This window comes from Crocuta crocuta, unplaced genomic scaffold, assembly GCF_008692635.1.
Source record: "Crocuta crocuta isolate KB4526 unplaced genomic scaffold, BGI_CrCroc_1.0 scaffold3, whole genome shotgun sequence".
NCBI lineage: Eukaryota > Metazoa > Chordata > Mammalia > Carnivora > Hyaenidae > Crocuta > Crocuta crocuta.
Window position 1 is genome coordinate 1,758,435 of NW_027529934.1, and position 14,770 is coordinate 1,773,204.

General features: G+C 42.5%; 1 protein-coding gene across 2 annotated transcripts in view; it reads right to left on the reverse strand.

The window, feature by feature from the left end:
• KCNH1 (potassium voltage-gated channel subfamily H member 1) overlaps window positions 1-14,770 on the reverse strand; it is a 383,179-nt gene that overhangs the window by 225,409 nt on the left and 143,000 nt on the right. For both annotated transcript variants that reach the window (XM_077763101.1, XM_077763100.1), the window contains exon 7: window positions 11,822-12,251. In XM_077763101.1, coding sequence (XP_077619227.1) covers window positions 11,822-12,251 — 430 coding nt within the window. The remainder of the gene's footprint in view (window positions 1-11,821; window positions 12,252-14,770) is intronic.

The window sequence follows — 14,770 nt, forward strand, 5'->3', positions numbered from 1 at the left end:
GCTTCTCAATAGGTTCCTTCACAGGGTGCAATCAGCATATTCAAGGCCAGAATAAGTCACTCCAAATACTGATCATAAATGCCTTGGAGGGGGTGGGGCTAGTGCTCCAAGCAGAAACAATTGGGTGGGGGTGGATATCTATCCTTAACTCTAAATTAGGCTCTTTGTCTCAGGGCCAGACTCAGTTGTAACTCTTGTGTTCTTTGCCCCCTTTATTATCTAAGTCTTGGGTCTGCAAGGCCCATAGGAAGAGCCTTTTGACAATCATCCACAGAGCTTTCATCTGAAGTCTCTTTTGAAAAGGCAGGAATATGCTTTTCCTTATGAGGAATCTGTGTGGGGAATATGGGTCTGATTTGGAATATTGTGAGGCCTGGTCAATACCAGCAGGCTCAATTCCAACATAAGCCAGTAGTAGCAGAAGGAGATACCAGTTTTCATTTCTCATGGCAGGAGCTATGCAAATGCTGCCATTTCCTCGCTGTGACTTTCATCCAGCAAGGCCAGTGCGGCTCCCAGCAAGTGATGTCCTCCAAGTAAAAATAATAATAATTAATAATAATCATAATAATAAAAGTCTGCCTTGCAATGACTTTTCCAAATGGCACACCAAAAGACTGAGATCTAGATGTTCAAGAAATCAGTAAATTAGCCCCACTGCAACCCATTGCCATCCCTGTCTCTTGGCACATGATGGTTGAGGGGGCCACCGAGCCCTAGCCCACCACAGGAAAGAGACTGAGGTGCTGAAAAGCCAGGAGGCACAGAGTGAGTACTTGGTCCTCTCTCATCAGCACATCTTTCTTTCTGCTGTCCTATTTGGCAGGAAGAGGTGGTGGCTGCTTTCTCGACAGCCTTCCGCTCCACGGTATGTCACTGGTATACTCAGGGTCATCCTCACTGGTGACAGTGACTGGGGTGGTGGCACAGATGATGGAGAGACAATGAGCTTGGGGGCCAGGATCTGGGTTTGATTTCTTACTCCACCAGGCACAAGAGGTTGTGTCAGGGGAATATAACTGAGCTCTCTGAGCTTCCTCACCCGTGAAACTGGGTAAGAACACCTGCGACAAGGCTGCTGGTGGGAATGCAAACTGGTACAACTGCTCTGGAAAACAGTATAGAGGTTCCTCAAAAAATTAAAAATAAGACTACCCTATGACCCAGCAATTGCACTACTAGGTATTTATTCAAGGGATACAGGTGTGCTGTTTCGAAGGGGCACATGCACCCCAATGTTTATGGCAGCACTATCGACAATAGCCAACATATGGAAAGAGCCCAAATGTCCATCAATGGATGAATGGATAAAGAAGATGTGGTGTATACATATGGTGTATATATATATACACACACACTGCTCAGGAAAGGATAGGTTGTTACAGGAACATGGGCAGGGATGTGTGTGTGTGTGTGCGTGCACGCACACATACATACATACAATGGAGTATTACTCGGCAATCAAAAAGAATGAAATCTTGCCATCTGCAACAATGTGGATGGAACTAGAGGTTAACATACTAAGCAAAATTAGTCCATCAGAGAAAGACAAATATCATATGACTTCACTCATATGAGGACTTTAAGATGCAAAACAGATGAACATAAGGGAAGGGAAGCAAAAATAATATAAAAATAGGGAGGCTGACAAAACATAAGAGACACTTAAACATGGGGAACAAACAGAGGGTTGTGGGAGGGGGGATGGAATAAATGGGTGAGAAGCATTAAGGAATTTATTCCTGAAATTATTGTTGCACTATATGCTAACTAACTTGGATGTAAGTTTTAAAAATTAATTAAAAAAAAAAGTTTTAAATAAAAAAAAAGAACACCTGTGACCTAGGAGTGTAAGTAGAGCTCATGAAGAATGCTTATGACGTGTTCTACACACAGCACATTCTGGTTAGCTCATTGTTAGTACTATTCTTACCTGCCCATCTTTGTAAGCCCTACAAATCCTATTATTCACTGGTCAGTAAAATTTTTCTTTTTTAATGCCACTCTCATCTCCACTTTACAGAAAAGATCACTGCCCTCCCAGAAGTCTGGAAGCAAGAGGCTCTACTGCTATTCCACAAATATCTACAGTAGTTACAACCCCACCCTTCCTTCTCTGTGGCTTCAGTGACCCATGGTCAGTCACAGTGTGGAAGCAGATGACCCTTTCTCTGTCTATTGTCAGAAGGTTGATAGTAGTCCAATGCTATGTCACAATGCCTATGTCATTCACCCCACTTCATCTCATCAACAGACATTTGCTCATCTCATGTCATCACAAGAACAAGGGTGATGTGAACTCAGTACAATAAGATATTTGACAGAGAGACCACATTCCCATAACTTCCATTTACAGTACAGTGTTATAATTGTTCTATTTGATTATTAGTTGTTGTCAATCACTTAATGTGCCTAATTTATAAATTAAGCTTTCTCATAGGTTTATATGGGGGCTGGGGGGGGGGAAGAGTATACATAGGGTTTAGTACCATCTGCGATTTAAGGCATTCACCAGGGGTCTTGGAATGTGTCTCCCATGGATGACAGGGGGCGGGACTGTCCTACTTTTCAGCTTCACATGGTCTCTCCTGTTTGCAACTGTACTTCCCAAGCTAGATTATAAGCAAATTGAGGAAGGCATGATGTCTTCTCAAGGCTCTTCCAAAATAAATGGGGTGTAAACTCTCTGTCTTCCTGACCGACCCCTGCCTGGGTGAGGTATCCCTGCCCATGTTCCTATAACAACCTATCCTTTCCTGAGCAGAGACTCACCTCACTTCACAGCAATCTCTTATTTACTCATCTGGCTCCCCCAGCAGACCACGTGAAGGCAGAGCCTGCTTTGGACTCACTCACTGCTCCATCCTCAGAACTTAGTGCCTGGCACATGACAGATACTCAAAACTGGTTAGTTAAGTGAACAAAGAGGTAAACCGCTGACTGACTAGGGTTGTGGGGAATTGACAGGTCCATCTAACATTTGTTTTCTCAGGGACCATACTTCATATGTCCCTGGTGGGCCTTCCTCCTCTCAGGCTTTAGAGAAGAAAAGGAAAATTATTTTCTCCTCTGTGTGATTTCTCTCTGTCTGTAGTCATCAGCCTATCAGCAGAGAGCCACTTTGAATAAAGGCTTCATAAAAAGCAGCCTCAGAGGTGTGAAACTTGATGAATCAAGTTCCTTTGCAGAAAACAGAATGGAAGCCTTACCCATTCTTCACCCACCATCACTTCTTCTCACCAAGCTTTGAGGGCATCCCATCAAGGGGTCAGCTGTGGCTGTGCCTACCAGTGCCAACTGCTACCATGGAGATTTAGAAGAAGGAGAACCATTGAGCCAAGAGTGATGGCCCAGGCTTGAGCCCAGTTCTGCTTCTAACTGGCTGTGTGACCTTCAGCAAGTGACTCCACAATTTCCTTATCCAAAAATTGAAGAGAATGCTACCTGTTCCATAGAACACTGAGAATTTCAAAGGCAACAAAGGACATAGAAGCAACAGCTCCACATGATAATTTTCACTTGGATGGAAATCATATTTTGAAAAAGATAAAGAAGTTTTGTGAATGACATAGATATCTATAAGATCTAGAACAATATGCCTCATCCAGTTGGCTTCCCACTGGCAGAATTCCCTAACATCTCAAGACTTTTGCTGTAAATTCTTCTGCCCAGTGTGATAGTCCAGCTATGAATAAGAATAATGTCTTCCAGGGGCGCCTGCGTGGCTCAGTTGTTAAGTGTCCAACTTTGGCTCAGGTCATCATCTCACGGTTCGTGCGTTTGAGCCCCCCATTGGGCTCTGTGCTGACAGCCAGCTCAGAGCCTGGAGGCTATTTCAGATTCTGTATCTCGCTCTCTCTCTGACCCCCACCCCCACCCCCACTCACGCTGTCTCTCTCTCTCTCTCAGAAATAAATAAAACATTAAAAATTAAAAGAATAATGTCTTCCAATAACACACACACAGATATTTTGTCAGTGTAATTATAATTCAAAATAATAGAGGATTCCAGGGAAAGCACCCTCTCTCTGTAATCCTGCCACTACCCCCTCTGTCCCCAGCCCCTTCTCCTGCTTCCCAACCCCCCACACACCACAGGGAACATTTTCTGCTCCCATATTCCAAAATAATCAGCAAGAGAAGCAACAAAACAAAGTGAAACTTTGATGTCAGATAAAACTGGTTCAAAACTCAATTCAGTTCCCTCTTAACCTGTGATCTCGTTACATTAGGTCTCTGAATCTAAGTATTCTTAGCTGCAAAACAGGGATAATAATGCCTACTTATGAGGTTACTGGCTAAGGGAAAGTTCCCAGCATGACACCTGGCCCATTCTGGGTGCCCAGCACACCTGTGCTTCTAGCCCCTGCTCTCCCCCTCAAGGGAAGGAGAAGCCCCTTCTCTCACTCCTCATGGTATTATTTCCTGCCCAGTGAAGATCCTGCCAATCAGATCTGGACAGTGATGCCTGGGAGGCTTTCCAACCACACAGAATCTCTTTCTCCATTTTTCAAGAGCTTCCTCTAACTTGTTCTGAAGTCAGGACAATTTTTTTTTAAAAAGCTTTATACCTAAGGAAACTCACATCCAGGTATATGTATTTTAGTGACCTGTACCTTCAACAGGGTAATGCACCTGATATTCCACGCAAGGTCAAATTCTCTTAAAGTAGGGCACACCTGAAGAACTAACGAATGGCTGAAACATATTGTTTGGTGGGCTCTAGAAATGTGTGGGAGAGGGACAGGAGGAGCAGGGAGAGAATTGCCACTGTTTGAACACCCCATGCGAGAAGCATTGTGCTATGTATGCTGCAACATTTCATGGTCTCACCTCCAAACTTGGTAACGCAGGGTCTGGGGTCTCCATTTTCAGTTGAGGAAAGCGCCAAAAGTGAAGGCACTAATCAGGAGTAGAGGTGGGTCTGGAAACAAGAACTGCCCAGCTCCAAAGTTCATGCTCTTTCCCAGGTTTAACAGCACATGGCCAGGCACAAAGGAGAAAAGGACAGCCTGGGAGACCCACAGTCCCTGCCCTCTGGAAGCCCAGAGCTTCAGAGGAGTTAACAAAATATAGACGAGGCAACATAGATAACCAAGAAGTCACAAGAATATTTAAAGAGCAGTGTACATTCTAAGTGCAAGTTAATAAACCCAGAGCAGAGTCCATTAGCCCTAAGAGTATGAAGACAACTAAGGGTTGAAAACCAGGAGGGAGTAACCAGAGAAGGTTTTCTGGAGGAGAGGAAAAAGGTATGTAGAAGACAGAAAGTAGCTTGAAGTTTTGTCAGAGATAGGGATACTTATGTGACCTGCACAGTGGTAGGCAGAAATTTTTTAAAAATCAGTTTCTAGAGAGAAAAATAAACTGATTTGCTGGCTAGGAAAAAAAAAACCCTCTAAGAATAAATTAGAAAAGAATAGTTTCTTCTACCATAGCATTCTGAACAGTACTCCATCTCCCAAATAAACATAAACCAAAGATGAAACTAAACAGCCCTTCCATACTCCTGAGAAGGGAGCTGTAATGATTTTCTTTTTTTTCCCCTGAGAATAGGAAAGAAAAAATTAACTGGGAAAAGCAAGAAAGAAATGCTATTACTAACAACAATAAAATCATGACATCTGAATGTAAAATTTCCAACCCTTTCAAAGAGCTATCATACATCATTGTCTCACTAGTTCTCACTTATACTAAGTGAGATAATAAGGAGAGCCTCTTACCACCAATCCACAGAAATTAAAGGGTACAAACCAAAGCACAGAGCTGATCTAGGACTTGAACCAAAGTCTCTCTAGCTATTCAGGGATGAAGCTTCAACAGAGTATTCCTGTAATGTTTGCTGCTATCAACTGCAGGGAGATGAGAAGAGGGAGGAAGGAAGCTACTTCGCTCTCAAGTAGCTGTTCTCTTTGTCTGTATGACTGTATTTCCACCTGACCACATGACCACCCAGAATAGACTACATTTCCCAACCTCCTTTGCAGCTAGGTGTGGCCAGGCTACCAAGCTCCAGCCCATGTGACATGAACAAAAATAATATGGTACAACTTCCTATTCTTCCCCTTCCCCTTCTTACTGCTTTCTGAAAACGAACATATGGCTGAAGCCAGAACAGCCATATGGGATCCAGATATGGGAGTCATGTGCTGAAGATGCCAGAGAAGCCTGGGTCTCTAATGATTGCAGAGCAGCCAGACCAACCCTAAACTTTAAGGAAACATATCCCTTGTTGATGCTAGTAATACTCTCTGTCCAGCAGTAGAACCCATATCCTAACTAATAAAGCTTTGCCAATGGCACTAAAGAACACTTCCAACAACTCTAGAGCCTCCTAGATTATTCAGAATCAACAAATCCATAAATATTTATTAAGAGTCTACTATGTGTTTAAAGTCTCCTGAGAGTATATTTACAGTCCCCTGGGAGAGGAGCACCATATCATTTTTGAAAAGCCATGATAGATGGGCATGGAGGAGGGCACTTGTGGGGATGAGCACTGGGTGTTATATGGAAACCAACTTGACAATAAACTATTTAAAAAAAAATTCAATAGCAAAAAGAGAAAGAAAAGAAAAGCCATAATATTGGTATAGAATGCAAAAAAGCATATTCTGCAAAGGTGAAATGGAAAGAAACAAGAAACGTTTGAAAAAGATCATGAAGGAGGCAGGGAAAGTCTCTATTTGATTGCAAATAATACTTTAAGCTGAAAGGAAGCCACAAAGCATACTGTAAGTGGGTGAGGTAGTGGGATCAAATGCCCAGGTGTGCGGGTTCCTAGCGTCCCTTCTCCAGGAGAGAAGATGATGTCTGGAAGCCACCAGGGGGGGAGCCCGGTTACTCTCGGGTATCCCCTGGGCTCAAGGGGGACTTGACTAAAACAGTGACTAAGATGAGAACTGGCCCAGCAGAAGAACCAGATGGAGGACTGATGTGGACTAAATAGGCCCCTCCAGCCCTGACATTCTGCTGTGGTTTTAAGGAGCTGAGGTGGAGGGGACAGGCAAGAGAGAAATGAATCCAAAGAAACAGGTGTGTGGTGCTGAGGTAGAAGACCAATATTCACCTTTGGGGGGTGGAGTGTGTCTGGGGTAGGAGTACAATGTCTAGACCCCCTGCCATTATCAGAGAGGAAGGAAATGAATGTGGCTTAATTATAATGACAGGATGACAGCAATGACATTATGAGGAGAGAATCAGAAAAGTGCAAAGCCCATATTAGGAAAAATGGGAACTGTCTCCTTACCATCAAATTCTCCCTGGAGAGCTCGCAGACAGGGTCGCATCCCTAGCCTGAGATGTCCCAGATAAAGAGACTCTTCCCTCTGGCCATCTTTCTTTGTGGGATCCTTCAGAGGCCTGGGCAAGGGTTGGCCCACAGTGGTGGCTCTACCTCCAGGCCTCCGTCACTGGCTGCTGGGCAATGGGACCTGTCCCTGTCCTTCCCACTGGCCCACCCCCGTCAGACTGCAGACTCTCTGAGTGCCGTCCACAGCACACAGATCCTTAGTACACAGCTCCCAGTCTATTGGGGAGGCGCTCAGCATATGCCTGTTGAATGGGGACGTTCTCTCCCAGGTGTCACACAGAGGGCTATGTTGGCCTTCCGCTCCTCTCAGCATCACCAACACACAAGAGATGTGCAAAAAGATGTAAGGAGCTCACTCACCACACCTCAGGGTGAGCCTTTAAAAGAGACCAAAGACCCATATGAGGCAGGCAGGGAGATCAGGGAGGGGGCTGGTCTGCCCCTGGCCTGGGCCAAGATGTCAGAATGGAAGTGAGACACCATGAGAGAGAGATGAATCCAAAGAAACAGGTGTGTCGTGCTGAGGTACCATAGATCACCTACATCCACAGCCTCATCACAAAAAAACTCAGTTTATTTCTATTTTTATTTAGATTAACATACAGTGTAGTACTGGTTTCAGGAGTAGAACCTAGTGATTTATCGCTTACTGGGATGACCCAGTGCTCATCCCAACAAGTGCCCTCCATAAAACTCATTGCCCATCTAGCCCATCCCCCACCCACCTCCCATCCAGCAACCCTCAGTTTGTTCTCTATAGTTAAGTGTTGTTTAGGGTTGCCTCCCTCTCTGTTTTTATTTTATTTTATTTTTCCTTCCCTTTCCCTATGCTCATCTGTCTTTTTTTTTTTTAATACAATTTATTATCAAGTTGGCTAACATGCAGTGTGTACAGTGTGCTCTTGGTTTTGGGGGGGTAGATTCCCGTGATCCATCGCTTACATACAACACCCAGTACTCATCCCAACAAGTGCCCTCCTCAATGCCCATCACCCAGTTTCCCCTATCAACCCTCAGTTTCTTCTCTGTATTTAAGAGTCTCTTAAATTCCACATATATTTGTCTTTCTCTGATTGACTTAGTTCTTTAGCATATTACTCAGCGATCAAAAAAAAAATCTTCCCATTTGCAACAACGTGGATAGAGCTAGACTACATTATGCAAAAACTCATTTTAGCCAATAGTTTTCACCTTATCCTACTGCAACTTTTTATCAGAACTGAGAAAGGTGGGCAAGCTTGAAAACAGTTTTCCTGCTTGCTGACAGTCTCTGGGGAACTGGCCAACTTATCATGAGATATTCAGTGCCAGAGAGCAGAGATGAGACACTGCAAAAGGCTTCTGAATAATCTATATTATAGCTAACACAATGCCATAGAATAGCCAAGAAGTATTATTACTAGCACATGTAAAATTCAACACAAAGAGGAAGAATTCACAGAGTAACCATTACTCCAAAAGCACAATGGCTTTTGTGTCTCTCTCTACTCCTTAAAGACTGCTGGACGTGAGTGTCAGGGTGACTGGAAGGGGGAGATCAGTGTGACCCCTTGGCACAAATGCAGGCTGTGGGCAACGTTCCCCACCACCAGTGATCCCAGCTCTGGCATCGGTCCAATCCCGTGAGCCAGCAGGAAGTGCGTAAGTGTGCACATGTGCGCACACAGGCGAAGCAAGGTAAAAGAGGACCCATAAATCCAGTAAGACATCAGCACTTGTCTTGAACAAAGGCTGTTCAGAATGTGGGTTTACAAGGATAATTACCACCACATTACACAGAGTGCAATAACTTTGTTGTTCGCACCACAATTTGTCAGACGTGTCATATGGAAAGTAGAACAGCTGTAACTGTGACAGGTTGATGAAAAATGGCTGATTTCCAAAGCACCTGGTCCCATGAGTCTGTATCATAATCTTGTTCTTAAATTAAAACAACACTAACAAGCATACAAAAACTTTCCACTGCAGAAACTGTTGACCCGTTAAAATTTATGGAGAGAATTTTCAAGGCATTGCTGTGCAGGTCTGTGTTCTCAGCCCACACGAACGCAGGTGGCCTCCATGGGAAGAACCTGGCATTTAATTCAGAGGGACCTGGATCCAAATCCTGTCTGACCTGCTTACCAGCCCCATATTTTGGGGGGAAAAGTTACCTTTTTTTTAATGTTTATTTATTTTTGAGAGAAAGACAGAGGCAGAGACAGAGCATGAGCAGAAAAGGGGCAGAGAGAGAGAGACACACACACACACACACACAGAATCCAAAGCAGACTGTAGGCTCTGAGCTGTCAGCACAGAGCCCAAAGTGGGGCTGGAACCCACAAACCATGAGATCATGACCTGAGCCAAAGTCGGCCACTTACCCAACACAGCCACCCAGGTGCCCCAAGCCGTTACCTTTTCTGAATTCATTCCTTACAAGATGGAGATAATAATCTTTAAAGTACAGAGTTGTTATGAGCAGGAGAAATCATGGATGGAGCACTTATCACAGCACCTGGCAAATAACAAGTGTTCTGGAAATAGGATTACAGTTAAGTGGACTTGCCTACTTAAACATCACCCTTGGTTGCATTATGCAGAGGTGACTACCTATCTATTGTTACACTTTTTAAAAAAAGAAATGGAAAGATTATAAAAGGGGAAGAAAAGAGATGATAATAATTGAGGTTTCCCTTGGAGACTATACCCAGGAAATTATGCTTTCCCTGGAAGAAGAATTTTGGAAAAACCAACTGCTTATCTTTACTATTTGCCACCTGAACCATTTTCTTTCAGGTAAAAAGTTACAGTGAAGTCTCCTCATATCTGAAAGCCTTCGGCAAGGCCATGACATGGGGTCCATTTTCTGACTGACCACTCTTAACAAATTTTCTGTAATGGATATAATGAGGTATTTCAATTGACAAAATGTCTCATCTCCCCCTCTTAGAGACAGAAATTAGGCCCAGAGCATGGCTGGCACATCTGGTTGCTTACCTGGTACGCCCAAGCTCCCCAGAACGCTACAAGAACTACCTAGAAAACTTGTACCATTAAGGCTGAAATAATCCTGGAAGAGCTGAGGTCTTAAATCCTTTTACACGACATGAGAAAGCACCTCAAGTTCTAATTAAGCTAAAGCAATTAGCCACCCACAGATACTTAACGCTGTTTCCCATGGTCAGGCAATCATCTCTATTAAGACCCATTTTAAAGTAAGACACAGACCCAAAAGCTCCATCAGCACACACTTCCCACAAATCAATTACCCCTAGACACATTCAGTAAATACTCAGAGGCCAGCTCTGTGCCTTGCAGAGAGAGCCTGTATGAAAGAACTGCATCAGACATGATGAGGTAGTTGCAGAAAAAGAGGGGACAAGCAGCACCTGTGACTGTTTGGGGTAACAAAACCCAACTGCTGCATCCCTGGTGGGTTGGACAAACAAGACAAACTGACCAGGTTTCCTGGTTGGTGTAGCAATTATTACGTCAACTCCACTCGGAAGGAGTACGTCAAGCAAAACAGCCTCTGCCTGTTAGAACCAGAGCCCAGCTTCACTGTGTGTGACCAGACTCTGATCCACACTGATGCTTCATGGAAGGACTGTCCTCTCCCATGTCCCCATTTGTCACTGAAGTGCCAAGAGGGTGCACTCAAAGAGGTTGTAATGAATCCAAGCTATTTGAATTCATAATGCTTTCCCCAGCCTGGTTAGGTCTACTTCTCCCTAAGCCTCCCTTCAGTGAAGGGAGTTCATTGTTTCCAGCCCAAGGCTATTCCCAGACCAGGCACTGGCTGCAGCTATGCGATGGACAATAGATAAGTGACAGAGATTTAAACACCTTCCTCAAGAACTGGAGTTGTTTTTGTTTATCAGTATGGTCAAGTTAGTCCAATAACTCATCACTGCTTAACTGAACAGGAGCCTTTCTATCCTGTGGGGGTTTTACGGGGTTTTATTTTGTTTCTTGGATCTGGGAAATTTCTTAACCATCAAGCAGATATTAAAAATGTATGAAAAACAGAAAATACATTAAAAACATTCCTAGGAGTATTAAATTAAATTTTCATTAAAAAATAAAAATGAAATTAATTATAATGGGATATTTTATTTAACCCACTACGTAAAAATATTATCATTTCAACATATGATCAATATAAAAGATAATTCATTAGATAGCTCACATTCCTTTTTTCCATACATTCTTTTCCTGGTACCATAAGGGACTGTACAGATCTAGAGCTATATTTAAACAGACGTGGAAAGATTTTTCACAATTCACTGTTCTGTGAGAAGAAAGGTTACCAAGTATATGTAATTATTTCATTCTAACTTTATAAAGTAACAGTAGTTATCTCTGAGAGGTAGAATTATCATTGGTCTCGATTTTGTACATTGTGCTTTTTCATATTTTCTAAATATCTTTGCAGCAAATAGGTAATGTTTTAATTATCAGGAAAGCTATCAAACTCATCTNCCCCCTGCCCATCCCCCACCCATCCCCACCAACTGTCATACTTACAGCCAATCATCATGATGGCCACTGCAAAGATTTTCTCAATGTCTGTGGATGGGGCAATGTTTCCAAAGCCCACACTGGTAAGGCTTGTCATAGTGAAATACAACGAGGAGATGTAGACGGAATTCTTGCTGGGACCACCTTCCCACTTTCCTGAGCCGGACCCATTAAACTGGTAAGGGGTGCCAATGTCCATCGCCAGTTGGTAGAGCCAGCTATTGTTGCGGATGGTCTTGGTGTCTTCATCAAAGATCTCGTAGTCCCCGATGCTGTACCAGATGCAGGCCATCCAGTGAGCAGCCAGCCCAAACACACACACCAGCAGCACCAGCACAGCAGCTCCATATTCAATGTAGTGGTCCAGCTTACGGGCCACTCGCCCCAGACGTAGCAGCCGGACGACCTTCAGTGAGCTGAACAGGCTGCTGATACCCTGGGAGAAGAGGAGCGGAGCGTGAGGGCCAAGAACCAAAGATACCACTACTCCTTCCCTCCTCCCCTCCTGGGCCATTACCTACAGCACAGTGTATTTTCACAAGATGCAATACTGTGCAACCCTTTAAAAAATGTTTTAACATAAGTCATGATATGGAGAAATGCTCATATGTATTTGTATAGTTATACACAATACAATTCAAATTTTATTCCAAGGTATATGAAAGGGAGATTTCCATTTGCTTTTTCCTACTTCCATTAAAAAGCAGATTAAAAAAACAAAACAAGCGAGACAAATGAAGTTAGAATTTTATTCTAATTATATTGTCATAAGTATATGAATATATATGAGCATATTTCATATCATTACTATTTCAAAACAATTTTAAGGGTTATGTAATATTTCATACTAATATGAAATATTTTAAGAGTTTTATAATATTTATTTCATATTGTATAATATTTCATTCTAATTATACTGTACGTAAGTATACACGTATTTATGTGTTGAGAAAATGGCTAGGAAACACACAGAGAGAAATGTAAGATATTAATAGTGGTTACCACTTCATTGTTGAGTTATGGAATTATAGGAAATTTTTTGTTGTATTTGTATATATTTTTGTTATACTTGAATATATTTACTTAATTTCTAAAATTGAAATTATTACTTTCTCAGAAAAAATATGTATTTAAAAAGCAAACAGATTTTTTAAAAAGATAAAAAGTATTAAACAATTGAGAAGAATAAAGAACTAAGATTCTGTTTTCTCAGGAGAATTACAAATTCTTGGAAACTACCTCACTCCCATCAGGCCAGGGATTATACAATCAGACACCATGTACTTAAACACAATCAAGGAGTCTCCAAGCTACAAGGAAGCTTCCAATTTCACCTGATCAAGTCTCCTGTCATCCTGTGGACCCTTCCAGTGCATGTCTAGTCTCCAAACAGCAGTTCTCCAAGGGAATACCAGTGGTGGAAAGAACACCAGAGTAGAAATCTAGAGAAAACAAGTCTGAGACCCAAGTAAACCACTAACTTGCTATGTGAATTTGGACAAGTGAATTGCCTCTCTCATGCAGACAAAGGGAAGTGGACTAGAGGAAATGTAACATTACAGAAGGCACTGCATTCAAAATCCCCAAATTCCTATAGCTTTTCCTACTTCCATGAAAAAGGAAATAAACAACAAAATAGAGACATTGCTTTGCACCACAACTGCAGTCTCCCTCACAGAGCAAAAATCCACCAGCAGGATGATGCCCTTCACACAGTAGAATAAATGACCTTTCACTATTCTAAACACTGGACAGTTTCCAGGTCACTGCTAGTCTCTCTTGCTCCCTGTTCCCTTAATAACAACCCCCAAGGGTCAGGTTATGTCACATACAGAAGGAAAATGTGTAAATGCTTTCTGATGACCTGTTGTCAGACTCACCAAGGTTGCTACCTCTTCCTGGACACCCAGCTGAACTACATCTCCCAGCCTCTTCCCATCTAGGTGGGTCTTTGAGACTGGTTCTCATTAATGGATGTGAGGTAAAATGTGTATCATTTCCAGGCCAAGGCAGTTAAAAGGAAGTATACTTTCTCTTCCTTTTGACATACCTTCCAGTTGAGGCTAGTGTGACCCTGAGGCCAAGTAGTAAAGATGGTGGACATATAGCATGGAAGAAGCCTGGGTCCCTGAAAGACTTTGTGGAACACCCTCTCCCTCCCAATCAATTTGAATCATATTATGATGTGAATGAAAATGAAATCTCTGATACAAGCCACTGAAACTCTGAGGGATATATGGTATAGTAGATATTATTAGTCTTCCCTGATACATAAACACACAAGTCACATGTAGCATATCCTTGTCCATAAGGACCACAAATCAGGCTGCCACACAAATTATTTTTGTTGAGCTGCGAGTGGAGAAGATGTGATTTATTGTACCTTTTTTTTGTTTGCCTTTTTTATTCTCATTTTTTTCCAATTTTTATTTAAATTCTAGTTAGTATTGCACCTTTTAAAAATAAAACAAATAAACAACAGCTTTGTAGCCATACAACTTACAGGAGAAATAATCACTTCCTGTCCAACATATACCAGCAAATAAGTAATAATGGATTTCTTCTAAGCCAGGAGACTACATCCCCAGGGTCAGCTCATCCAAACTGCTAACTCTGACAAAGTTTACTTTGGGCATATCCAGTACTCATCCCCTGGGTCCCCTTTCTTGCCACGCAGAAAAGGCTAAGAAAACCCCCAATATTAAGGTGCAAAAGATTGATGAGAGTAAATGATATCCTCTCTCCAGAGGGCATCTGCATTTTAACAGAGGGAAATTAACCTCCAATAGTAGAATTAAAAGTACCCACAGCCCGAATGAAGGAGATATTCTGGGAGGCAAAGGAGCCTTTTTGATGACTCAGAAACCAAACACATGTAAGCAGCCACCTACTCTCCACCTGTTCATAAGGAGGTTACTGAGATCATCTTTCAAAGCAGTTCAACTCTGAAGCAGA